This window comes from Syngnathus typhle, linkage group LG3 (genome assembly GCF_033458585.1).
Source record: "Syngnathus typhle isolate RoL2023-S1 ecotype Sweden linkage group LG3, RoL_Styp_1.0, whole genome shotgun sequence".
NCBI classification, from domain to species: Eukaryota; Metazoa; Chordata; class Actinopteri; order Syngnathiformes; family Syngnathidae; genus Syngnathus; species Syngnathus typhle.
In genome coordinates, this window is record NC_083740.1 from 9099099 (window position 1) to 9123472 (window position 24374).

Consider the following 24374-nt stretch of genomic DNA (forward strand, 5'->3'; position numbering starts at 1 on the left):
CCGTCAGTCAGAATCGACATCCATGTTCCAAGATGTGTTTAAAAAGCACCATGGACGGAAAATTGGTGAACTTGTAATGTCACAGGAATTTACAAGGGTCTCAAAACGTGTTGTTGCGCAGAGCTGTGCAAATTAAATACTGCATTTTTTTGTTTGATTTTATATTCAAAATCATCAAAAGTCCCTCCGTCACTGTCTTAAACCAAATCACACTTGATTTTTCATGATACTTTTAATTGTTTTCAGCGATTGTACTCATATGTATGGCTGAGCACCAGCAAACTGCTTTTGTTTCCCATCACTTTAAACAAAAAACACTGTAATTGAGACATTTGAACTCAACAGCAAAATCATCACCGGTTAACAATAAAATAAAAACAAGATTACCTGTCATGATGATGTAGACAAAAACTTGACTGCCATTTCTTTCATTATTTTATTGATACGATTATTTATTCCAATCAATAAATAGCTATTTTATCTGTCCTATGTGATATTATCTAAAGTTCTAAACTGTATGACAATTTGTTGTATTTTCTGTTTAAACACCAAACTTGAAACACTTGCATGATTTTTTTTAAAATGAGGATGTGACTCCTGCTGTTGAAACGGAAATACAGAGTGTTAAAAAACAAAAAAAACAACCAAACGACAATACAGGCAAACATCTTTATTCTGTTATAAATTAAAGCATGTTATTTTGTTATTTTCTCAAAAACTTTTCCAAACATAATATGTTCATGAGATTTCTTCAGAGTGGTGATGTGCACTGCGCTCAGACGTTGGAGTACACTGATTCAGATTCATTTGTGACGAGAACGGTGGCGTATGTCACGTTTGGAGACTGTTTGGAGACCTGGCTGCTGTTCATATGGCTGTGGCTGACAGTGGAATAGACTAGACCGTCTGGGGAAATCAGGGAATCACTATATTTGCTGGTATCCTGGCTTTGAGCTGTAGATGACGGCATGGCATCAGATGATTTGATCTTTTCTCTGGAAACCGTTGCATACCCTGGGGTCTCGTCCATTCCTTTTTCTGTTAAAAAATACACTTGCATTATTTTAAACTGTCTCATCCTTTCGTCCTTCTAAAGAATGAGTTGCCGCTCTATGTGCTTCATACCAGAATATGTGCTAATCTTCCTTTTTTGCTTTTTGAAGTATAAGAGAAGAACTAATGCCAGGGTGAGTGTGATTACTCCAAGGCTTGCTCCAATGTACAATGGTTTCACTGCAAAGAAACACAAAATCAGTTCACATAATTCTGTGTTTTACGTATATGGTACTTTTGTGTTTGATGGCTAACTAAAAACAACTTACTAGACGATTGGGTTCTTGGAAGAAATTCCTCAGTTGGGTTTGTTGTTGTCTTGTCTTGTTTGGCTATAGGAAAGAAAATTGGAAACAAGCACAAAGACCCACAGAGGGAAAACTGAATGTATTCTATGTGCATTTTTAATTTACCAGTGCTGTAGCGATCAGGCTCTTTAAATATATGAGATGAAATATGAAAAAGAAAAAAAAATTATATACATATAAGAAACGAGTGTCGTAAACACGAAACAGCGTAACTCAAGGATCCCCTGTGTATATATATACTATATATCGCCATATATGTGTGTATATATAGTATGTGTGTGTGTGTGTGTTTGTGTCCTTAAGACTTGACTTAACACTTAACAAAGAAACACCAAATCAGTTCGCGGAACTCTGTGTTTTACGCATATGATACGTTTGTGTTTGATGGCTAACTAAAGATATCTTACTAGAGGATGGAGTACTTAGACGAAATTGCTCAGTTGGGTTTGTTGTTGTCTTGTCTTGTTTGGGTGCTTTTGTTGTTCCTAAAAACATATAGAAAAGAAAATTGCAAACAAGCACAAAGCATGAATAGGAAAGATAACGTATATGGTGTAAAGCAGTCAGCAACATTTGTAGTGATTTTGTGTGGCAGGATTTCTGCTGCCCTCCTCAAAGTTGCTTTGTGCCAAAAAAAAAGTGATACAGAATGGATGGACGGACAGAAAAGCGTATGGACGGATAGTTTCCGATAGCAATTACACATGGAATTTAGAGTTTCTTTAGTTGGTGTTATGAGGTGTAATCTCTCACATCCCCGCACTGAAAAATATCCCCTGGTGCAGACTTAATGAGGAGGTCACGAGTGTTGAGTTCTATATCCACTCACCTTTGCTGACAGTGAGGACAACTTTTTCGTAATCATCTCGGAGTGATCGTTCCCATCCACACCAGTAGGTACCAGCATCCTTCTTTGTCAGCTGAGAGATTTGAACTCTGAATGTTTTCCCATCATCTATTATGCTGTATCTTCCTTTTGAATACCATCTTGCTTTGCCCTTGCTTTTTATTAGGACATCGTCATCATATATACAGTTTTTCTCGCAGAAGTATTTGATGTGATCAGATCCATCGTAGCGAAAGCATGTTATTATAATGTTTTCCCCAGATATTCCTGTGACTTCAGTCTTTGTGTTTGCTGTCCCTGCACCAAACAAAGAGAAGAATCAACTTGTATCACTCACTTATTTTGTAACTTACATTTCAATGGATGAAGACAGTAGAGAAAATCAACAATAAAGACAACTGAAGTGAGCTATTTCTTACCATGCATAAGAAATGCGATTACAAGGAAAAGTATCTTCATGCTCTCATGAGTTCTCTTTTACGTTTAGTCTCTCAAGTTGTTCTTTTTTCGGTTGTTGCTTGGTTCCTTTTTCCTATTACTGCACTTCCTCTGTTGACTCTCTCTGCCCCTAAACTTGACTTATGAAAAGAAAGACTCTTGTTTATTAAGTTGTTTATTAAAACAATCAACAGTACGTGAGAATTAAATGACTTGAATGAATGAAAATATACACAAGCACCTACAATAAAATTGATTACAAATGGAGATAAACAGTTGTGCTGTAATATTTTTAACATTTCTACTGACAGAATGTGTGACAGTTTGGAAGATTGACAAGGCACTGAATTAGGTAAGGAAAATAAGTTTCTGGGTAATTATGGTAAAAAAAAGTGAAAGTCAAATTAGATAATCCAATGAATCAAGTAGTATCTCACAACAAACATATATGAATTACAGCCCTAGTGAAAATATTGTATCCTGATTATTGAATAATCCTTTATAAGATAAAAGATGATCTTCTAAGTGTTAATATTCTTGCAAGAGGAAACAACAACCATGCATCAAAAATACAACATAGTGGTTGTTTAAAGAATATACAGTACTTCTCTGATCTTCTTTTTTTAAAACTGTGGAAGCCACTACATTATTTTCACTACAAAATAATGCTATGCTCTGTCTGTGTCTTCTCTTACCCCACAAAAAAAGAACCTTATCAGCCTCTATGAAACAAACAGCTAAGTTCCAGACCACAAAAGAGTCATCGGTCGCTATGAAGTCAGAAATGTGACACTTGCAGTTAAGAATTGGAAAGATCAAGATTTTACACAATTTTCCATCACAGCAGTTAAATGGGTTGTGTGGTGGGTACCAACCATCAAACAACAACCAAAAAAAAAACAGCTACCAAAACAATCAGTATCGTCATGAAATAATTCACCAAGTCCACAATCAAAAGTTCATGGTGGAGAACTATTCTCTTTTCAAATTCCTAACTTCTGGAGACTGAGCAGTCTTCAGTGCCCCAAGTGTTTTCCTTTGGGAATTTCTTTTGATGAACTTAGGTCATGATAGATACACTCCTCCATTTGACTGAGCTTTATATAGAGATTTTCACTGACGCCGAGGCAGCCTGGAGACTCTTGATTCTCCACTGTAGGTTCTTTGGGTGCATCTTCCAAATGAGCGATATACCGCGGACTTGAGGCCCCGCAGTGACCTTCATTTCTAACAGCAGGCATCATGATCTCGTAGTCAGATGGCATCTGTTGGATGATCCCATTATTCATATCATTAAACCTGTTTTACATGTTATAGTAAACAAATAGATAAAGAATATTTTTAACAATGTTATTAAACTATGCGGCAGGCTAAAAATAATATGCAGTGAATGACTCTCGGGCCAGGATTTGGACACCTCTGTTTTACTTCAGTTCAATTCCAGATAATACCAAGTAATGTGTGTTTTAATGTGAGCAAACCTTTACATTTTGTTGATGACGTGGGATGACTTGCTTGGCTTTCATAGTCACTAACCAAATGAGTGTATAAAGAAGACACACACATATGGGAACTGCACATGTCATTGCAACCACAAGCAGCATCGGGTTAGGTTCTGTAAGGAAGTACAACAACTTGTGTTTAGTGTAACTGGAATCATTTATACGTACAGTAGACTTGAGCTGTGCTAATTGGACTCTTGTCTGCTCAACTCAAACGGCAGTGTATTGAAGTGAATTTCAACTTTCTGTATTGTTGGCACCAAACAAAATACATAAAGAATAGATTTAGAAAATATATATATATAAAAATAACGATTTTCTTGTCAGAGGAAATTTGTATTTTTGAAAACATTTACAAGCAGCATGTACATTCAAAATGTGCATTATTTAGCTGTAACAAGAGCACTAGCTGTGTTATGTCTCTTACTTACTCTCCACGATGACATTTTCTGGAGTGATCACTGTACCGTTTACTAGAAATGAAAAATACCACAAGCATTAAATGTTCAAATCGATGAAAAGTTGATATATTGACGCATTTGATCTTGAAGTTGAGCAGCACAAACTTTATAACAGAGATTACGGTCATATGCATGTAACTATGGCATATGGCGTTTTTGCGTTTGATGGCTAACTAAGAATAACTTACTAGAGGACGGAGTACTTGGAGTTGGGTTTGTTGGTGCTTTTGTTGTTCCTAAAACGATATAGGAAAGAAAATTGCAAACAAGCACAAAGCATGAATAGGAAAAGATGACGTGTATGGCGTAAAGCAGTCAGCAACATTTGCGGTGATTTTGTGTGGCAGGATTTCTGCTGCCCTCCTCAAAGTTGCTTTGTGCCAAAAAAAAGTGATACAGAATAGATGGACGGACAGAAAAGCGTATGGACGGATAGTTTCCGATAGCAATTACACATGGAATTTAGAGTTTCTTTAGTTGGTGTTATGAGGTGTAATATCTCACGTCCCAGCACTGAAAAATATTCCCTGGTGCAGACTTAATGAAGAGGTCAAGAGTGTTGAGTTCTATATCCGCTCACCTTCTCTGACAGTGAGGACAACTTTTTCGTGATCATCTTTACCCCATTGTTCCCATCCACACCAGTAGGTACCAGCATCCTCCTTTGTCAGCTGAGAGATTTGAACTCTGAATGTTTTTCCATCATCTATTATGCTGTATCTTCCTTTTGAATACCATCTTGCTATGCCCTTGCTTTTTATTAGGACATCGTCATCATAATCACAGTTTTTCTCGCAGAAGTATTTGGTGTCATCAAATAGATCGTAGCGAGAGCATGTTATTATAATGTTTTCCCCAGATATTCCTGTGACTTCAGTCTCCGTGTTTGCTGTCCCTGCACCAAACAAAGAGAAGAATCAACTTGTATCACTCACTTATTTGTAACTTACATTTCAATGGATGAAGACAGTAGAGAAAATCAACAATAAAGACAACTGAAGTGAGCTATTTCTTACCATGCATAAGAAATGCAATGACAAGGAAAAGTATCTCCATGCTCTCATGAGTTCTCTTTTACGTTTAGTCTCTCAAGTTGTTCTTTTTTCGGTAGTTGCTTGGTTCCTTTTTCCAATTACTACTGCACTTCCGCTGTTAATTCTCTCTGGCCCTGAAAACCCTTGACTTATGAGAAGAAACATGTTTATTAAAACAATCAACAGTACTGTAACGTTCCAGGACACGGATACGTGAGAATTAAATGACTTAAAATAATTATAAGTATATATATTATACATAATAATAATAATTATTATTATTATAAAAATATTGTATCCTGATTATCCAATAAGCCTGCCTAAGATAAAAGATGGTGTAATATTCTTGCATAGGGAAACAACAACTGTGCATTCAAAACACAACATAGTGGTTGTTTAAAGAATATACAGTACTTTTATGATCTTCTATTTTTAAAACTGTGTAAGCCATTACTTTCACTGAAAATGGGACCATGTGTTGCACCCTCAAAGAGAAAGATGCATAACACTGGCGTTCTTCGTTTCGGCAACTTTACTTTCCCAGGTTGTTGAAGGTTACATGATTTTTCCATTGTACACACGTTGACTCAGTAGCTTTTTTTCTCTTTTTTTTTTCTGTCCCTTTCTTGTTACCTTCTCCAACTCGCACTCTGGTGGTGGTGATAAACTACATTCTTTCGCCACAGATGCCCTGGGCCAGGCTGAGGGAGGTTTGGCTGCCAGTGTGCACCTATGGCCTCTCCAACCTCCACCATTCACACCCGGGTCTTACACCAATGTGAGTGGTACTGGAGGCAAGGTGGGTAAAGTGTCTTATCCAAGAACACAATGATGCATGCATGACTCGGACAGGGCAGGATCTGAACAGTGGGCAACATTTAATAACGCTTACTTGCAATACCTGCATGAAGTCAACCATCATTGAGTTAACAAGACTGTTGTATTTTTCACACACACTTTTTTCACCACTATGAAGACCATCGCAAGGAAGGGCAGCTGAGAAGATGAAACGTTGCTCATCTTTTTCATGTTTATAGCGCCCTCGCCTGGCCTATATTTCATGGTGCAGTCTGACACTAAAATGACTCAATTTTGTTGTCATATTTTTCACAGAAAAGCTATTTCACTGCCTCAAATTATTCCCCATGTTTCTAATTAAATTGTGCTAAATGGCATCCCTGTACTACTCCCAGCCCTTTAGAGATAATAGTTTCATGACTTGTCATACATAGTCCTCAATTTATTATTAATGTTATTTATTCAAATTTGACTCACAATTGCATCAATACAAAACTTCTTATCACCAGACCACCAATTGATGGATTTGTTTGGCCGTTTCCCTGTTTGACTTAGTAATTAAACCATTGCTGCTGTGCTCTTATGCACCTCTTCTTTTCGTTGTACTTTGTATTACATATAAACAAACTATCTCTAGTTTAAGATGTTAGCAAGGCATCTTGATTACAAGTTGGCATTGTCATAGTCAGTGCCGAGGGAAAGGAAAGACAAGAAAGACAAACTAATAAAAACCTATCCAGTCTAGATTGTCCTCATCTGGCTGGCTGAATGGAAGATGTGGCAAGCAAGGAAAGATTCTGCCCATTAGTTTGCAGGCCACCAGGTGATTGAACGCGATGCGGCCTTACTGGTGACATTTCCTCGACCTGTGTACAAGAGACATGTTTGAGTAACCTTTGTGTAAACATCAGCAAACCTTTTTTTTTTGTTTCTGAGTCACACTCACATCTTCTTTGTTTGCGCCTGCTCTGCTCCGAGCTTCTGAAAGAATCATTTGGCAAAGCTGAGCATGAGTACGATACTGTTTTGTTACATTTGTGTGTGTGTGCCTCACCTGCACTACTTTTCCAGTTCCTATAGAACATCAGCGGAATGATGGCGCAAACCAGAAGAGCCAGGCTAACAGACACAATGATGACCATAGTGATGTCTGTGAACATGACAGATGAATACAGTTGGCAACAAACCATAAATCTAGCCATACGTCATGTGATGCATTCCATAAACATCACTATGCTTGCACAAGGTCTGTTCACATGAACAACCTCCAAGAAATCTTCTAAACTGCATGTTCTTATCAGGCTCATGGATAAGCTGATACACATCGATTAATCGATATAAGGCTCTACGATTTATTGGCATCGATGCTAAACGTAAACATCGATTTATATCGCCGTGTTTGACCTCGGACATTAGACGCGACTTTATTTTGAAATCCAGTTCATTGTTGCTTGCTTCCTCTTTCCGGGAGCAGTGAGCGGCGTGTTGTGTTGTGAGCAGAGCAGGCACGTGAAAGGGGAGTCAACAACTAGTACGCGGCACCTGGGCTGGTGCTATGGCTAGTGTCCAAAAAGACGAGGAAATTGGCTCCCCTTTAGGCTTCAAGTCATTCTTTGGAAGCACTTTGGATTCCAAAGAAAAGATGACTCAACGAGTCAACGGACAAAACACGTGCAGTTTGTAAATCCTGCCATGCGGTGATCAAATATTCAGGGAGCACAAATCTCGCCGCACATTTAAAGAAAAAACACGACATCAAAGTTCAGTGTTAAAATAAGCACTTTGTATACTACAATACTCTTGTAATTTCCTAAATAAAGAGTTTGCAGTACCTTGTTGATTTTGCGTATGAATTGTTATAAATCAGGATATTGTTCTATATTTTTTATTTTAAAAAATATATATATATATATGTATCGATCGTAGAGCACTATATCGTGATGTATCGTGAATGAATCACAGCAGGGGTTAAGATATCGGCAAATATCGTAGCGTGCTTCTTTGTATCGATATGATATCGTATCGTGACAAAACCCGCGATTTACACCCCTAGTACTTATAGTATAAGTGTTGAGTCATGTCACAGACACACACTTAGGAAGGAAGTTGTGATTGGAACCTGAGAGTTTGGTTGTTGCTGTCTGGTCAGTCTCCACCTCGGGAGTGGTCATTGCTGATGCTGCAGGCAATCGCACAGTGCTGGACCGAATGTTTTCTGTAAGCGTCTGTGGGCTTGCAGAGGGGGGAGATCCAGGAGGAAGCGCTGACACTTTAAGACAACAATTGTATACAGTAATCCCTCCCTATAGCATTATTCACCTTTCACGGCCTCGTTACTTCACAGATTATTTTTCACACTTATAATACATTATTACCATCTCTCCAGAACAGATGTATATTACTTTAAAAAGTATATATATATGTGTATTTGTGTGTGTGTGTATATAAAATGATCTCAAAATTTGTAATAGCAAACAGAACTAACTTGCCTTTTATTAACAAAAAAAAAGAATGAGCCAAAATCCAGAACTCACCTGAGATGCAGTAAAACATGACAACGAAAAAAACGTCCATCCTTTCTCAAAAGGAATCCTGAAATGATGGAGACCGAGAACTCAACTGCTTCACATTCACTCAACACATGATGAGTGCCTGGGAAAAACAGCTGCAAAGATTTCACTGTTTTAGATTTGTTGTAGTTTAAGATGACAACTCTACAGTAGGAACAGTCAGGTTGTCTCTTCTCCTCCCTTATCTGTTGCTCAATCTGCCCATGACTATCTTCCGGCCTCAACATGAGTGTTTGCAGCTATTGTTTTAGCAGAGGGGTGTGTGCCTTGGTGCATCACTCACACAAAAGGCTGGGAGGCTCAAAACAGCCGTCTGCTGACTGTGTCACGGGTATCTGTAGTTATTCTTGGAAAATATTGTTAAATAAATGTTTCTTGTGACTATTCAAACCAAGCCATTTTTGAACCATTTTGTCCATTGTCCAACAAGCAGCTTCCGTCACGACTTCCGTTCTGGCATTCGCCGATAGTGGCTCACATTGTTGACTAGTTTAAATTTAGGGACAGGTGACAGTAAATAACATATGTTAAATCATTTTAACAAAAGGTGCAAACATTGTCATATTTACAAGTAACATTTATTTGATCATGCTCAATATATGCCTTCTTGGGAGCGTGAATTGATGGAGTTTATAGTTTTAGAAGGAGTTGCAGTTTTAACCAATTTTCTTAAATTTCATTGTTTTAACAAACTGGACAGACAGATTTATCATCATGTAGGTGAAGCCCAATTTTTAGATGGAGCAATGTCAGTCTTATTTTTGAAGGTATCTTGTTTGAGCCCATGAATGCGAACTTCTTTGCCTTGTCAACAGAACAGTTAATACATCACACACAAATCAAACCCTTACTTTTTATTGCTCTTAAAACAACACTTTAGGCTCCAGAAAGCTTACAAACATTTCAGCAAAATATAATAATCTCATTCATAGAATTTAACATTAAACAATATTGGCTATATTTACAATTTAGCCTGTAGTATTGTACAGTTTCTAACGAGGCATTTACAATATGGGCGACCTGGGTCTTATGTCCCATATGTATGGTGTGACAACAGTGCACAAAATTGTCTCACACACGATGCCATATAAAAAATAAACTATAATTGGCATTTTAAGGATGGGTTGTGTGTGTGTGGGGGGGGCAGGGGGATCATTTGCCAAAGTCCAGTTTGGCATCTTTATGACCGAGGCAGAACTTGGGCGATGGTGTCCCGAGCACTTTGACTAAGCCGCTCGGGGAACTTAACCTCATATTCTACTATCAGGTCACCTCTACGATCGGGGCGCTTGGGATACGGCAGCCCCTCACCGCTGATGCGCCTCTTCATCCCGGGCTGCACCACATCAGTTGACGTCACTGTGACGACTCGGCCTTCCAGCGTAGGCGCGTTGACTGTGCAGCCACATAAGGCCTGGAAACAGAAGCAACATGCAAGTGAGTGAAACAGATCAAGAAGAACCCTCATTTCCAGCACAGTGAAAAAAAAGGTGTATTGGTTTTTCAACTTACATCTCTGAGTGAGATCTTGGCTGTGTAAACAATGTCGGAGTTGTCACGCTTGAACACAGCATGCGGTTTGTCCTTGAGCACGAAGACCACATCTGCGGGAATGTTTGTCGGGGTTTCATCCCCCTCTTTGGGAAATGTGATTTTAGTTCCTTCCTTCCATCCCTTCTTTATCTGCACCTCGAGGATTTTTTCCTCTTTCCTCAGCGTTCGCCCGTCGGGATTAAGTCTTTTGCGAGCGATCTTCATTTTTTTCGTGCAACCAGACAGCACTTCTTCCAAGGACACTCGCAGCTCATGAACCACAGGGGGGTCTTGTTGTTTCTTCACAACACTACTGTGACCGCCAAACCCTCCCATATTGGAACTGAAGGAGCGGGGGAAGCCGCCGCCACCACCCATTCCAAACCGTGCAAAAGCATCGTCAGTGTCCATGTCCTCATCCATGCCGCCATTGCGCCCACCGAAGAATTGCTCAAATGGATTTCGTCCTCCAAAAAACTCTGAAAAGATGACATGGGGGTCCCCTTGGAAGGTGTAGCTGAAATTGCCTGGGCCACCACCACCACCACCACCCGCGGGTCCACCTCCTTTCAGACCTGAATAAAATAGGGTAAAACAACATAAATATGAATGGAAAAATTGTGGTGAGTGTTGTTTTGCGTTTCCTTGAAATGCACAATTTTACTCAAATATATTATTGTCAGTTTGAATTCTCAATTGGGAGTTATTAGTCATGACCCTGATGCCTGTAAACACTGGCTATGTTTACATTCATTTGGATTAAAAGCCTGAAAAATGATTTCTTCAAAACTGATGCATGAACACGCAAGTTCTAATCGAGTCAATAAAAACAATGCAATCAGCACAATTTTCAATCTGAACTTTGATCAGATTACATACATTTGTCCATTGTAAACACAGACAGAGATTCTTGAGGCAATATCTAAATCACAAGATGGACCGAATGTCCTAAAACCTAAATCCACTACGTATAGACAGACCTACCCATGGCATAATAAACAATATAATTCAGCAATTCTTACATACACTGCCAATTCGTCAAAAAGCAAATAGTCTATTTTTTGGACTATGAGACACTTTATTCCTATGAATGCTGCTCAGGTATGACCTGTATATATAAAAAAAAAAAGTAGAGCTTAAACTGGCGCTCCAAATTCCCAATCCCCAGCTGTATTGACTTTTTTTTGACAGTTGGTGACAGTAAATAATGGTGGAAATAGTACATTAAAATGTATTAATAAAATACAGGTGGCATTTTAAATGAGTTGAAGGCTAGACCCATTCCCGAGAAACCTTGCGGTGTATGTAGTTGCCATGGTAACACTGACACGCGAACACGTTTCTCCCAAGTCACAATTTCACATACATTACTGCTGTGGCGTACTTAACTGTGTACATTCATGACCCACATTCCAAACGAATTTAGATCACTCAATTTACTATCCCAAATATTAAACGGCATGACGCGAGACTTAAATTAAGAAGACACGTCACTTCAACGTCGGATATTATTTTCACCGAATTACGACAACACAAGTGAAGGACTTCCATTAAGTTTGTGCTTTAAGAGGCTTGCTTTCGTTTCGAGGCCCATACACAAAGTTTGACAACCAATTTTAAAGCGAGTGAGCGTTAATAGACACACGGGACGACGTTTGTTGGCTGCTCCCGTCAAAAGTGGGCCACCAAAGAAAACAACATTCTCGCTATTTCCAATTACATAAATACGAACACACGCTTACCTTCTTCCCCAAAGCGATCGTAAATGTCCTTTTTCTTTGGGTCACTCAGGACATCGTAAGCTTCGGCGATTTCCTTAAATTTATCTTCAGCTCCCGGTGACTTGTTCTTGTCGGGATGGTAACGTAGAGCTTGCTTACGATAAGCTTTCTTGATGTCGTCCTCAGAAGCGTCTTTCTTAATACCCAAAATGTCGTAGTAGTCTTTCCCCATTCTTCCCTTCTCGGCCGTCAGCCTGTCACTCGTTTAGATGCAAACGTTCCCTTCCCTCGTCCAACGTCTCAATTCAGCGACACGCCCGAGACCGTGTCAATATAAACCGTGTGGAAACTTCCAGAGATTTCCATAACAAGCCAGTACAATCTCCACTGTCGCGACACCAGCGACTGAAGTAAGCCACGCCTCCCCATGCGTCACTCCGTGATGCCTTCATGACAGTCAGAAATATTCCAGTACAGTAAAGCGCTCTCACCTTTTTAGTCTCTCCACAAAGCAACCTATTTTTAAAGTAGCGTGTGTAGTTCTTATTGCACAGCCAACATTGACCATTATAACTTGAATAAACTATGTAAAAACACATACGCAACACTCTAGACCAGTTGTTCCTTCTCAGTCAAATGTCAAAGCAGTGCTGACTTGAACATTTGTTTGTGAGGTGTGGCCCAGATTTTTGCACACTTGTGGAGGAATGTACTGAAGCAGTTACTCAGGTTTTGAAGAGAGAAAATCCGGTCACTTCTTTATTGAGGTGGTGGGAACTAACATTTACAACACTTCATCAGGTTTTCTTCCAACTCCACTCAATAGCATCAGAAAAAACAAATTAAATAATATTTTCTAAACGTTATTACACTTCATTGGAGGACAATCCAGGCACCAATATTTCTGAAGAAAAAAATGCATTTCCCCAAATGCATGTAAATTATTGTATGTAGTTGTACCAAGTTAAAGGTTGCTCTTAATTTGGTCTGTCATAAGTGTGTTTGTGATGTCTTTGTAATGGTTGAGCAAAAGAACAGAGAATCAATGGGTCAAAGAAACATCACAGAGGAAAGATTAAATTATATAAGATTGAAGATTGTTTTAAGCAGGAAGACAGTGTGGTGGGTAACTGGTTTGAGTAATTGTTGTGTTGTGATGAGAATCAACTTCACTTCAAATTACTACTGAAATAGGTCTGTAGCAAAGCAAAATATTTAATAATTTTTTAATTTTAACAAGACTTCAATAATGTAATACCAAAAAAGCGTATTTAAAACATACTTTATCAGTTATATGTGTTTTGAAAGTTCATCAACAAAAGATTTATAAAATCACAATTTTGGCATTAATACATGACGTATCGTTGGGCTCACAAGTTTAAACAGCCTGGAAGAATTTGAAAGATGTGTACCATTGTGTAAAAAAAAAAAACATGAATGATCAGGCAAAACACAGTAATATAATTTTGATACAATACAATACAATACAATACAATACAATACAATACAATACAATACAATACAATACAATACAATACAATACAATACAATACAATACAATACAATACAATACAATACAAATAATAGTAGGGGTGTAAATCGCGGGTTTTGTCACGAAACGATATCATATCGATACAAAGAAGCACGATACAATATTTGCCGATATCTTAAAACCTGCTGTGATTCATTCAAGATACATCACGATATAGTGCTCTACGATCGATACATATATATATATTTTTTAAAATAAAAAATATAGAACAATATCCTGATTTATAACAATTCATACGCAAAATCAACAAGGTACTGCAAACTCTTTATTTAGGAAATTACAAGAGTATTGTATTATACAAAGTGCTTATTTTAACACTGAACTTTGATGTCGTGTTTTTTCTTTAAATGTGCATCGAGATTTGTGCTCCCTGAATATTTGATCACCGCATGGCAGGATTTACAAACTGCACGTGTTTTGTCCGTTGACTCGTTGAGTCATCTTTTCTTTGGAATCCAAAGTGCTTCCAAAGAATGACTTGAAGCCTAAAAGGAAGCCAATTTCCTCGTCTTTTTGGACACTAGCCATAGCACCAGCCCAGGAGCCGCGGACTAGTTGTCGACTCCCCTTTCACGTCCCTCCTCTGCTCACAACACAACACGCCGCTCACTGCTCCCGGAAAGAGGAAGCAAGCAACAATGAACTGGATTTCAAAATAAAGTCGCGTCTAATGTCCGAGGTCAAACACGGCGATATAAATCGATGTTTACGTTTAGCATCGATGCCAATAAATCGTAGAGCCTTATATCGATTAATTGATGTGTATCGATGAATCGTTACACCCCTAAATAATACCATACCACAATAATAAACAAAACAATAATAAAGAAAGCAAATTATAAAGAAAATCATAAAGAAAACGTACGAGATGGTTTCATCTGTAGTTTCCCTAGAAATGGGAACACTTTTCTAATTCTGCAAGAGAATGTACATTTTGAGCACACCGTACATTGTTATCGACGATGATGGATCTAATTTACTGAATCCTATTTGCTCGGAAGGAGATACTGTGGGCGGATTCTTCCGACTAACACTCGTTCTGATTGGTTAATAAGCATTCTTTAACCCGCCCAATATCCGTTTAGGGTATGAATGTTCTTCTCTGATTGGAGGTTGCCGTGTCAATCATTTGGAATACCAAGGAAAGGACTGACAAGATGAAGCACTACGAGGTGAGTAGTCACAATGAGTCATTCAAGTAACAATGGGGTTTACAGAAATGTTAACACTTTATTGAGTTGCAAATATACTGCATCAATGTATTGTAGCGCATACCATGTCAAATTTACGCTTTGGGTTATGCAAGTGCTGGCACAATACAGCACGCGGCAATTTACACCGCCAGGCTGCAGTGACCGAAGCTTTGTGGCTTATCGTATGCGGACATCAGCGGTTTCATTGTTGAATTGTCTCGTTGACAAGTTAGACGCGGTTTGAAGAATAATCTGTGTACCGGAATTAAGCATTTGTAAATTAAAAACATATGATCAGTATAAACCAATGCATCACCGCCATCTCTGACTGGAATGACTCCTGGCCCTCCTTATCATGTTATTACTCAATAATCCAGTTGCGAAAAGAGTAAAGTTTCAACGGTCTCTCTTGGCCAATTGTTCATTACGCACGTCTCTGCAAATCAAGATGCAAATTTTCTATCTATCTGATGTTGAGGAAAACGCAATCTAAAACAATGCAAGCACCGGAAGAGGTAAAGAAGATGTGTCTAAGAGCCCCAAAACTCATCAGACAGGATTAAAACAGAATGACAAACCGACCCAACCCTGAGTTGGGATTCCTAACAACAGCACATGAATGTTACAAGTCAAGGGAGCATGTGTAAACATCATACATTCTCTGGATAAATGCAGTCCATGCAGAAGCAGCACATTTGATAAGCAATAAATGAATATTGGATATGTTTGATATCTAACTTTGATTGGCACTGTCGGGGTATTTATTAATTTTTTAAATTTGTTATTGTTGTCATCGGCGGCTGTAGTGTAGAAGAGTAGGCTGCTGAATTCTTCTATAATGTTTGGCGCCACAATACAGTATCCAAAATATCAGCATGTCTATGCAAAGCTCGAGGCAAATTTATCCCAAAGTTCTAATGGATTATATCGCCTGTAATGTTATCTGTCTTCATTAGAGCTGCTGTTAAACCATTTTTACCATCAAGTGTGCAATTTGAATAACCTCAACTCGCATTTTTGACAGTATTATGGATCGTAGTGTTTTTTTTCTGATTGTGTCTTTTAATGGAGATAATAGGCTTGTATTCCACTAAGTGGTACAATCGGTTTCGAACCTGTTATCGTATTGAACAAGACTTCCTAAAGTTGACACCGTAATGTTCTTCTAGTTGAGACGGAATCAACAGCACCTCTGCCGGTGAAAGCTAATTAGTACATATTAGGGGTGTAAATTGCGGGTTTTGTCACGATACGATATCATATCGATAAAAAGAAACACGATACGATATTTGCCTATATCTTAAACCCTGCTGTGATTCATTCACAATACATCACGATATAGTGCTCTACGATCGATACATATATATATATTTTTTAAATAAAAAATATGGAACAATATCCTGATTTATAACAATTCATACGCAAAATCAACAAGGTACTGCAAACTCTTTATTTAGGAAATTACAAGAGTATTGTAGTATACAAAGTGCTTATTTTAACACTGAACTCTGATGTTGTGTTTTTTCTTTAAATGTGCATCGAGATTTGTGCTCCCTGACTATTTGATCACCGCATGGCAGGATTTACAAACTGCACGTGTTTTGTCCGTTGACTCGTTGAGTCATCTTTTCTTTGGAATCCAAAATGCTTCCAAAGAATGACTTGAAGCCTAAAGGGGAGCCAATTTCCTCGTCTTTTTGGACACTAGCCATAGCATCAGCCCAGGAGCCGCGTACTAGTTGTCGACTCCCCTTTCACGTGCCTGCTCTGCTCACAACACAACACGCCGCGTACTGCTCCCGGAAAGAGGAAGCAAGCAACAATGAACTGGATTTCAAAATAAAGTCGCGTCTAATGTCCGAGGTCAAACACGGCGATATAAATCGATGTTTACGTTCAGCATCGATGCCAATAAATCGTAGAGCCTTATATCGATTAATCGATGTGTATCGATGAATCGTTACACCCCTAGTACATATCCATTCTGACCCAGTTATTTAAACACACAAGAATCAACTTCACAATACGTGACAATTATTACGCCAATGCCTAATTGTCAAAAATTTCCACGTTTTCTTGTTTTGTAAAATGTACCCCAGACTGCACCAAAGCTCTACTTCTCTCTCAACTGTCTAGTGGTTGACTGAACTAAAAAATCGGCTCCCCAAATTCAAACAATGCTGATTTGACAATCAGTACCTTACCTCTTGCTTGCGTTCATCGTAGCAAGAGCTTTTTAAGTCAGTTCCCCTCGCGTAACCCTCAGTTCATCGTGCCTTAGGCTGACAGGCTGTTGCTATTAGCTTCAGCCTTTATATAGACAAGGGTGAGAGGGTGTGTGTGGTATAAAGTGGCCGCCATGGGTATGTTTGAATGCTTGACTTGGAGAATAGTGTCCTGGGGCTATGCGCTGTGATTTTAAATGCATTTCTTCAATATACAATAAATCATATCTACTGTATCTGGTTAAATGAGCAATTTAAGTAGTCATAAAAGAGTCTCTGGGGAAAAATCTGACCAAAAACAAATATACAATAAGTAAAAACTGTGTTAATAATAATAATAATAATATTAATAATATTACAATACTATAATCAATTTGTACATTAAAAAAAGTCATAGTCCAATAGATGAGAAACCTATTTGATTGATGAACACCATAAGGTGACTTGCAAAAAGCATTACTAAGCTTCACATTCATTTATTTTTATTTGCAAATTTAAACACCAAAAAGTTCATAATTGTATGTCTTTCATTGAGTAATAGCAACTGTGTGAACAACAAGCATGGGTGGGCTTTACTAAGGGGAATACCCTAACTTAGCTAAAAGAATCTGTGGTATTATCACACTTGGGTGGCAGCAAAGGGGAATTATCTCTGTGAGTGACTGAAAGATGGTAAAAGAGGGTTTAAACATAACTGAACCTATTGAAGTAGTGAGGTGTTTTTTAGGCACAAATGGCAGTGCCAATCTAATGACATCAACCCCATAGACATATCGGGGGGGTCATCAGCAAGAGGTTTGTGCCGAGTTAGCAGTAGGTTTTATATTTAGCTGCAAGGAGAGGAGGAGAGGAGGAGATGGGGTCCAACGGTGTTGGTTGTCATAACACCTCTCCCTTCTGACGACTTAACCCAAGACTAGACCGAGCGGTCTCTGAATGTTTTTAACGCTAAGATTGGGGGCAAGGGGTGAACATTGGATAATCACGTCAACTCCATAACAAAGCGCCTGCTTGAGAGGGTTTTCCCTCCACGAGATGTTTGCAGATGGCAAGTCTGAATCTGCAACTATGCGCACACGTGTCCACTCTCCGGGGGTCGGCTGGCAGTTAAAATAAGCAATTGGCCAGAAGTGAAGGAATGAGACAGGGGCAGCCAGCAAGGGTGGGACGGGGTGGTTGGATGAGGTAAAGGAGGAAGAGGGAGGGGCTGCCAGAGCACCACGCATGGGGCAGACGGATTTATTTCCACAGCTGAGTGTAGCAACTCTCCTCTTGGGCTCACAGTGGTTCTTCTGGGCTTGACACTTGGGTGGTGGGGAGAAGGGAATAAAGTGAGTCCAGAAGGCGGACGGTTGACATGGATGCCCTCGCACTTGAGGCTGCCATTGGTAAAAAGCCAGCAAACGGGGCAGCGGCTGCACCTGTACTGGCCCCGGCACCGGTCAAACGTAAACCTGCTAAAAAAGCTAAAAAGGCTGTTGTTTTCTTTGAGGTGGAGATACTTGATGCCAAGACCAAGGACAAGCTCTGCTTCCTGGACAAGGTGAGCAACAACATCGTTAGCTATTTTCACAACACTCATGTTACACTCTGCAGACATCGTTGTTTGCATGGCTTGTGGGTGTGAATGCTTTTTGCACACAAATGAAACAAACTGAGGTGGTCTAATGTAATATGAAATATCCTACTGTAGAACGTACTGAAGCTGCCCTAGTTGATGTTCAACTGTAAATCTACATTTTCACACATGACCCAACTTTCCCTGCTTAGTGGTCTGGTCACAATGTTGAAAGAGTCCATGTACAGTTGGTCTTTAGTTTAGCCTATAGCACCAATGTAACCCAAATTTCTATTGAGCCGCCCATTCTAATTATAATTTCCTTAATTTTCCCGAAACAATGCTCAAACTTTGTAGGAACATTTTATGGAGGGCCATTTTCTTTTCACGACTTTGCCATAATGCAAAAAGCAAGTCCCACAAAGGCTTGTTTGGATAAGCGTGCTGAGGACCAAGTTGAGCATCTTCACTTTAAGTCAATCGAAAACCTTTCAGATGAACTAGGCCAAAGGTGATGAGCCATTAGAGCACAGTTGTGGGCTGCACATTTTAGAAGTTTCCCTCCTTCGATTCAAATGATCAGCTCTGCAGGTGACTGATAATAATCCCTAATCGGTTTTATTTATAATACTGTAGGTCCCTGGATTCCCTGCCTATATCAACCTCTCACCATCATAGACCTTAAGGTTATATACAGGCAATTGTTAAAGTAATGTTTAAAGGTCTAAACTATCACACAAATATAAAAAAATAATTGATGACCTCTAGAACAGGACTGATGAACTGTGATGACTCAGAAGTGATGAGAGGAAGGATGGCTGAAAGCATTAGAATTTTCCTTAAGTGCATTATTAGCAAATTATTATCTTTGATGGCACATGGTCATCACATTGACAACAATGAGGTCTTTGCATGTGTCTCTGAGGTGAGGTGAGTCGCTTCACATGACCTAGTTACCCCCTAAGCCGAGCCTTTTATGCAGTGTACATTCCATTTTTATTTGATTAAATACGGAGATAAAAGTTTGCATCGAACAGACCAGATTACGTTCAATCAATCGGCACGACTGATTCTGAGGACGCTGCGCAGATCCAGTCGACATGGATGATAAAATCAATCTAAAATCAGCTTTTATCCTTGCCTGATTTGAGTTCTCAATGTGAGGTTTGTAAATCAGTAGTGTTCTGGTGTGTACAGTTACATTCGCTGTTTACAACTGCCTTCGCTGTCACTTAGAGCTGGCTGGCCTCATGCAAGCTTTCTCGATTTTCCCAAACTACAGTGTTGCTTTGTAAAAAATCCATCTGGAGGCAAACTGTTTTGCCACTGTATAATTATTTCAGTTAGTGGTTTGACTTGCAAATTTGCTTTCCACAATTGAATAGGCTCTTTAAGGCCATTTTCACAGCTTGTCAAGTAATGGCCACGTGTCCCAATAGCTTTGTCCATCGAGTGTATGCCAGATATAGAAAGGACGGTGTTGCAGTGGTAAGGGATTGTTTCTTTAAATGGTTTATCATGTCTAGTCAGGGTTTATATAGGACAAAGCTATGATCTGAGCACCTGATGAAGCCCAGATAGTTGTGGGGGTTTTATGCATGTCATTCTAAAGAGGCAAGTTCTTTTTTTCAAGTGTTGTGATCTCACTGGAAATGCCTCATGGTCTCCCAAATAACATGGAAAGAAGTGAAGCTTGTCAGTCTTTCAAAGCCAGGTTAGATTCTATTAATGAAATTACTCGACTAGTTTATCATCATGGAAAAACAAACACGGAGTACCTGATGATAGGTTTAATGCTCAAATGAGCTCGACTTCCCATAGATTGGCAATTGGCAAAAGTCCTTGATAGTAAAGATAGAATACTGAATGAAGGGTCACATAGAGCCCCCAGGAACATCTGTAGTATCTCTAATGGCATGTAATAAATAATGATAATGAATAATACTCCATGATGGTTGAACATTTTTTGCTATGTATTGGAAAAAAATCTGTGCAAGACAACTCCAAACTGATCCGATTGAAGTGTATCTGGATACTATGTGTTGTTATTTATTGTTTGCTTACATTTTTTTTCTAGAATATGCCATTAGTATGTCCACTTTGTCCACAATTTGTGTGTGTTATGTATTGGGGTTCAAATTTCGTACCAAGCTGACAGCAACCAGCCCGGCACAACAGCGCACGCTTCGGCTGTGGCCGTAGGATCCTTGAAACCCGAATACCAGCTGTTGGATTGCTCACATCCATGGGTGTGTGTGGGCACAGCCAGAGCTAAATTTACCGCTAATCACTGTCATGAATGGAAAACTGGGTTGTTGTCTGTTCCTCTGTACGTTTCTGTCAATTTATTTGTCATGTTGATATTTGTAGGTGGAACCAAATGCCACCATCGGGGAAATCAAGTCTATGTTCCACAAGAGCCGTAAGTGTTGTCGCTATTGCCTCATCCTAATTAAGTATACATCCTAATTAAGAGCAAGCAAATGTTCACACTGTCTGTCTCTTTCAGATCCTCAGTGGTACCCAGCCAGACAGTCCATTCGCCTTGACCCCAGTAAGTGGTTTTTGGTTTCATTAACGTAATTTCGTTGACATCTACTGTGAACCATCTCAACATTTTTTTTTGTAATAGTTTTATTTTTCACATTGACAATAAACACATTCAAGTTATTCAAAGTATTCTGTGGCATCTGTTCTAACTCACTCGCACGGCTATCCAAATGAAATGCAAAGCGTGATGGCTTTATTTGGAACTCCCCTTTGACGTTTACTGTCAAACTGACTCCTAAAATAAGGTCACAGCCGGTCACTGCTCATCTTCAGAAAACTGGTGAAGTGTTGTGACCTGGCAACTGTGATGTCATTTTCAGTCAACAGCAAGTGTCAAAATGGCCGTCCCATGAGATGGCTAAAAACAGGGGCATTTTGCCTGTTTAATTCATATTCCTCAAACGAAACATGATTCACAATACTGTGCCTCAACTAGTTTGGTGCACAGAATATGATCACAAAGAATTTTGGGGTTGACTTCCCCTTTAACACACAAGACTACATAACTTTAAATTCAGACTTGTACGTGTAATGTAAAAACCATAAATGATCGTTGAACAATGAACCATGATACAGCGGGGGAACACTATATTTATCTGACTATGTTTATTTGTGTTCCAGAGGGGAAATCTCTAAAAGATGAGGATGTTCTGCAACAGCTTCCTGTGGGAACCACGGCAACCTTTTACTTCCGAGACCTGGGGGCTCAAATCAGCTGGGTCACTGTAAGTACAGGTTGACACGCGTGCACCCACACACAGTATTTTCTAGGTCATTTAATATTCCAGTGCAGTTGAGCAATGATATTACAATTTATGTTTTTCTTCTACTTGGAGTTTTTTGCTGGGCCACGCCCTTTAAATACACGCATTGTCATTGGTACTGTGATCATGTGGCTTCTCGTGACTTTCAGGTCTTCCTGACAGAGTACACCGGACCTCTCGTCATCTACCTGATGTTCTACTTCAGGGTCCCCTTCATCTATGCTCCTAAATATGATTTCACCACCAGTAAACACTGGGTTGTTCAGTAAGTGACAAAATCTGCTCCATTAAACAAATCCGCTTGACTAGCCATGGACTTACTAAGCCTTTGAGAACATGTTAGTCTTTCTGATTTTCATGACACACAAGACCATGAGCCTACATTTACTTTTTATTCAGCAGCTAATCCAGAGCTTTTGCTTTTCCCAGTTTGGCCTGCATGTGCCACTCTTTCCACTACGTCAAGAGGCTGCTGGAGACACTGTTTGTCCATCGCTTCTCTCACGGAACCATGCCATTGCGCAACATCTTCAAGGTGAGACTGATGGTTATTTGAGTGCAGTCAGTCTTTTTATCAAGTGATGTAAATGTTGAGGCACATGTTTTTGTAGATTCTAAGAGAAGTGTGTTTTTCAGAATTGTACATACTACTGGGGCTTTGCAGCATGGATGGCTTATTACATCAATCATCCACTATATACGCCACCAAGTGAGTGCATGAACATGCTGTAATACTCTCCCAGACATAAATGTCTCCTCTGAACTTCATTTCCAATTATTTGTGTGAATTATTGTTACAGTTTATGGCGAGCAACAAATCAAAATGGCCCTCATCTTATTCCTGGTAAGAATCCTTCCACACAGTGTATGATATCAGTTACAAGGTACAAGTTTCTGACCGCAGTCGTCCTCTTTCTCAGTTTTGTCAAATTGGAAACTTTTCCATCCACATTGCGCTCCGCAACCTCCGTCCACCAGGTATGTGCACTGTCATCGCAACAGTGGAATGAATTTTTTTTTTTTCCAACAATTGTACTGTTTTGAACTTCTGAAAAAAGGAAAAATATTTTATTTAAAAATTATTTCATTCATCGATCTATATTTAACTTGGAAAACCACATTCAACCTATTGAAAGAATTAAAAGGTGTCTTATGAAATTGTATAGCAGAATAATATTTGAGGCAAATATACAAACATTTTATTGATCTACAAAATATATCTATCTATGATATTTCACTATACTCAGGCTCCAAGACCAGAAAGATACCATATCCAACAAAGAATCCCTTTACCTGGATCTTCCTGCTGGTCTCCTGCCCCAACTACACTTACGAGGTTATTTTTGTTCACTCTTGTTTTTTGTGATGCTCAAATCTGAGTCTGGTATCATCTAAAATGCTTAAAAATAACTGTCATAGCTAGTGAAGAGTCATCTTTATACTTCATATCAACATTCCTTATCTCGTTGCAGTTGGGCTCTTGGCTCGGCTTCACACTGATGACTCAGTGTCTGCCTGTGGCCTTCTTCACCTTGGTGGGTTTCATTCAGATGACCGTGTGGGCCAAGGGAAAGCATCGCAGCTACCTGAAAGAATTCCGTGATTACCCTCCTCTACGATCACCCATCCTGCCCTTTGTCCTGTAGTCGGTGGCTCCTTCTTAATCATCTTTCATTGAGGGTAGCAATCTCATCATCTCCCTTTATTTCGCCTCTACTTGTCCACTGGAATTACACTGACTGAAAACATGCTCGCGTGCTGCTCGCATGTTTGTCGCTATTTTGATAAGCGTTTAACACATCTCTGGCTTTGTTTCGTTTGACGCACTCAACAACCTAACCAATTTTGACTGGTTCTGTGAATTATTTGTGCAACTGACATGCACCATACAGATCATACAGGTCTGGTTTATGTTTTGATGTTCGGGAATTTATTAATAGTTGTTCACATCTCTTCATCTGAAAAGGTAATTTATTAATAAAAAAGGAACCAAACCTGTGGCTGGTTTTGTTGATTCAGTTTCTACCTGGTGCTAGAAAACATTTTTCTAAAATTAAAATGTGATAAGCATGTCTTCCTCATTAGAAAAATTAGTAAAGCTACACAATGTTTTGCAACATAGAAGTAATGGGGGCCGCCCCATTTTATGAAGAAAAATTTAATTTGAGAATATTTAGAAGCACATTGATTAACTGGCTATTCTTTACTAAATACCTTTGTTTTATTTAGTTGCTAAGTCAGAATTTGACAGGAATGGATCAAAGGTG

At 39.1% G+C, this 24374-nt stretch overlaps 4 protein-coding genes across 8 annotated transcripts; 1 reads left to right on the top strand and 3 right to left on the bottom strand.

The window, feature by feature from the left end:
* Nucleotides 1-655: 655 nt before the first annotated feature.
* Nucleotides 656-2782, bottom strand: LOC133150927 (CMRF35-like molecule 5). 3 transcript variants are annotated; one of them, XM_061273559.1, is made up of 7 exons: nucleotides 2628-2782; nucleotides 2191-2505; nucleotides 1769-1846; nucleotides 1467-1487; nucleotides 1323-1385; nucleotides 1126-1233; nucleotides 656-1038 (listed from the first exon to the last, which is right to left on the bottom strand). In XM_061273559.1, exons 1-7 carry the CDS (start codon nucleotides 2665-2667, stop codon nucleotides 776-778), a joined length of 888 nt encoding a protein of 295 aa, XP_061129543.1. In that variant the 5' UTR covers nucleotides 2668-2782; the 3' UTR covers nucleotides 656-775. The 3 variants fall into 3 exon arrangements, with proteins under 3 accessions (XP_061129543.1, XP_061129545.1, XP_061129544.1); XM_061273561.1 differs by lacking the exon at nucleotides 1467-1487 and having other exon boundaries at nucleotides 1323-1376; XM_061273560.1 differs by lacking the exon at nucleotides 1467-1487.
* Nucleotides 2783-2805: 23 nt separating this feature from the next.
* Nucleotides 2806-17520, bottom strand: LOC133150928 (CMRF35-like molecule 6). Its single transcript, XM_061273562.1, has 11 exons — nucleotides 17215-17520; nucleotides 8976-9106; nucleotides 8561-8710; nucleotides 7496-7591; nucleotides 7388-7422; nucleotides 5626-7307; nucleotides 5190-5504; nucleotides 4798-4845; nucleotides 4580-4621; nucleotides 4134-4261; nucleotides 2806-3911 (listed from the first exon to the last, which is right to left on the bottom strand). Exons 6-11 carry the CDS (start codon nucleotides 5663-5665, stop codon nucleotides 3663-3665), a joined length of 822 nt encoding a protein of 273 aa, XP_061129546.1. The 5' UTR covers nucleotides 5666-7307; nucleotides 7388-7422; nucleotides 7496-7591; nucleotides 8561-8710; nucleotides 8976-9106; nucleotides 17215-17520; the 3' UTR covers nucleotides 2806-3662.
* Nucleotides 9851-12909, bottom strand: dnajb1b (DnaJ heat shock protein family (Hsp40) member B1b). The gene is made up of 3 exons (XM_061273558.1): nucleotides 12287-12909; nucleotides 10524-11119; nucleotides 9851-10425 (listed from the first exon to the last, which is right to left on the bottom strand). The coding sequence occupies exons 1-3, from the start codon at nucleotides 12495-12497 to the stop codon at nucleotides 10192-10194; spliced, it is 1041 nt and encodes a 346-aa protein (XP_061129542.1). The 5' UTR covers nucleotides 12498-12909; the 3' UTR covers nucleotides 9851-10191.
* Nucleotides 14893-24107, top strand: tecrb (trans-2,3-enoyl-CoA reductase b). 3 transcript variants are annotated; one of them, XM_061273557.1, is made up of 12 exons: nucleotides 14893-14989; nucleotides 18728-18778; nucleotides 21164-21215; nucleotides 21303-21347; nucleotides 21965-22068; nucleotides 22257-22372; nucleotides 22537-22642; nucleotides 22744-22816; nucleotides 22908-22951; nucleotides 23028-23085; nucleotides 23355-23443; nucleotides 23580-24107. In XM_061273557.1, the coding sequence occupies exons 1-12, from the start codon at nucleotides 14975-14977 to the stop codon at nucleotides 23751-23753; spliced, it is 927 nt and encodes a 308-aa protein (XP_061129541.1). In that variant the 5' UTR covers nucleotides 14893-14974; the 3' UTR covers nucleotides 23754-24107. The 3 variants fall into 3 exon arrangements, with proteins under 3 accessions (XP_061129541.1, XP_061129539.1, XP_061129540.1); XM_061273556.1 differs by lacking the exon at nucleotides 14893-14989 and adding an exon at nucleotides 18471-18623; XM_061273555.1 differs by lacking the exon at nucleotides 14893-14989 and having other exon boundaries at nucleotides 18453-18778.
* Nucleotides 24108-24374: the final 267 nt, after the last annotated feature.

Bases quoted from the DNA above. Each gene is read 5' to 3' on its own strand.
- LOC133150927 (XM_061273559.1), bottom strand. From the start codon at position 2,667: ATGAAGATACTTTTCCTTGTAATCGCATTTCTTATGCATG. The intron at 2,506-2,627 runs GTAAGAAATAGC...TGTTTGGTGCAG, and splicing joins AATCGCATTTCTTATGCATG to GGACAGCAAACACAAAGACT. The intron at 1,386-1,466 runs GTAAATTAAAAA...TCTTTCCTATAG, and splicing joins GCCTGATCGCTACAGCACTG to CCAAACAAGACAAGACAACA.
- LOC133150928 (XM_061273562.1), bottom strand. From the start codon at position 5,665: ATGGAGATACTTTTCCTTGTCATTGCATTTCTTATGCATG. The intron at 5,505-5,625 runs GTAAGAAATAGC...TGTTTGGTGCAG, and splicing joins CATTGCATTTCTTATGCATG to GGACAGCAAACACGGAGACT. The intron at 3,912-4,133 runs GTAAAGGTTTGC...ATCATCCAACAG, and splicing joins TCCCACGTCATCAACAAAAT to ATGCCATCTGACTACGAGAT.
- dnajb1b (XM_061273558.1), bottom strand. From the start codon at position 12,497: ATGGGGAAAGACTACTACGACATTTTGGGTATTAAGAAAGACGCTTCT. The intron at 11,120-12,286 runs GTAAGCGTGTGT...TATTTTATTCAG, and splicing joins CGATCGCTTTGGGGAAGAAG to GTCTGAAAGGAGGTGGACCC. The intron at 10,426-10,523 runs GTAAGTTGAAAA...TTCTGTTTCCAG, and splicing joins CCAAGATCTCACTCAGAGAT to GCCTTATGTGGCTGCACAGT.
- tecrb (XM_061273555.1), top strand. From the start codon at position 18,593: ATGGATGCCCTCGCACTTGAGGCTGCCATTGGTAAAAAGCCAGCAAAC. The intron at 22,952-23,027 runs GTAAGAATCCTT...CCTCTTTCTCAG, and splicing joins TGGCCCTCATCTTATTCCTG to TTTTGTCAAATTGGAAACTT. The intron at 23,086-23,354 runs GTATGTGCACTG...CACTATACTCAG, and splicing joins CCGCAACCTCCGTCCACCAG to GCTCCAAGACCAGAAAGATA.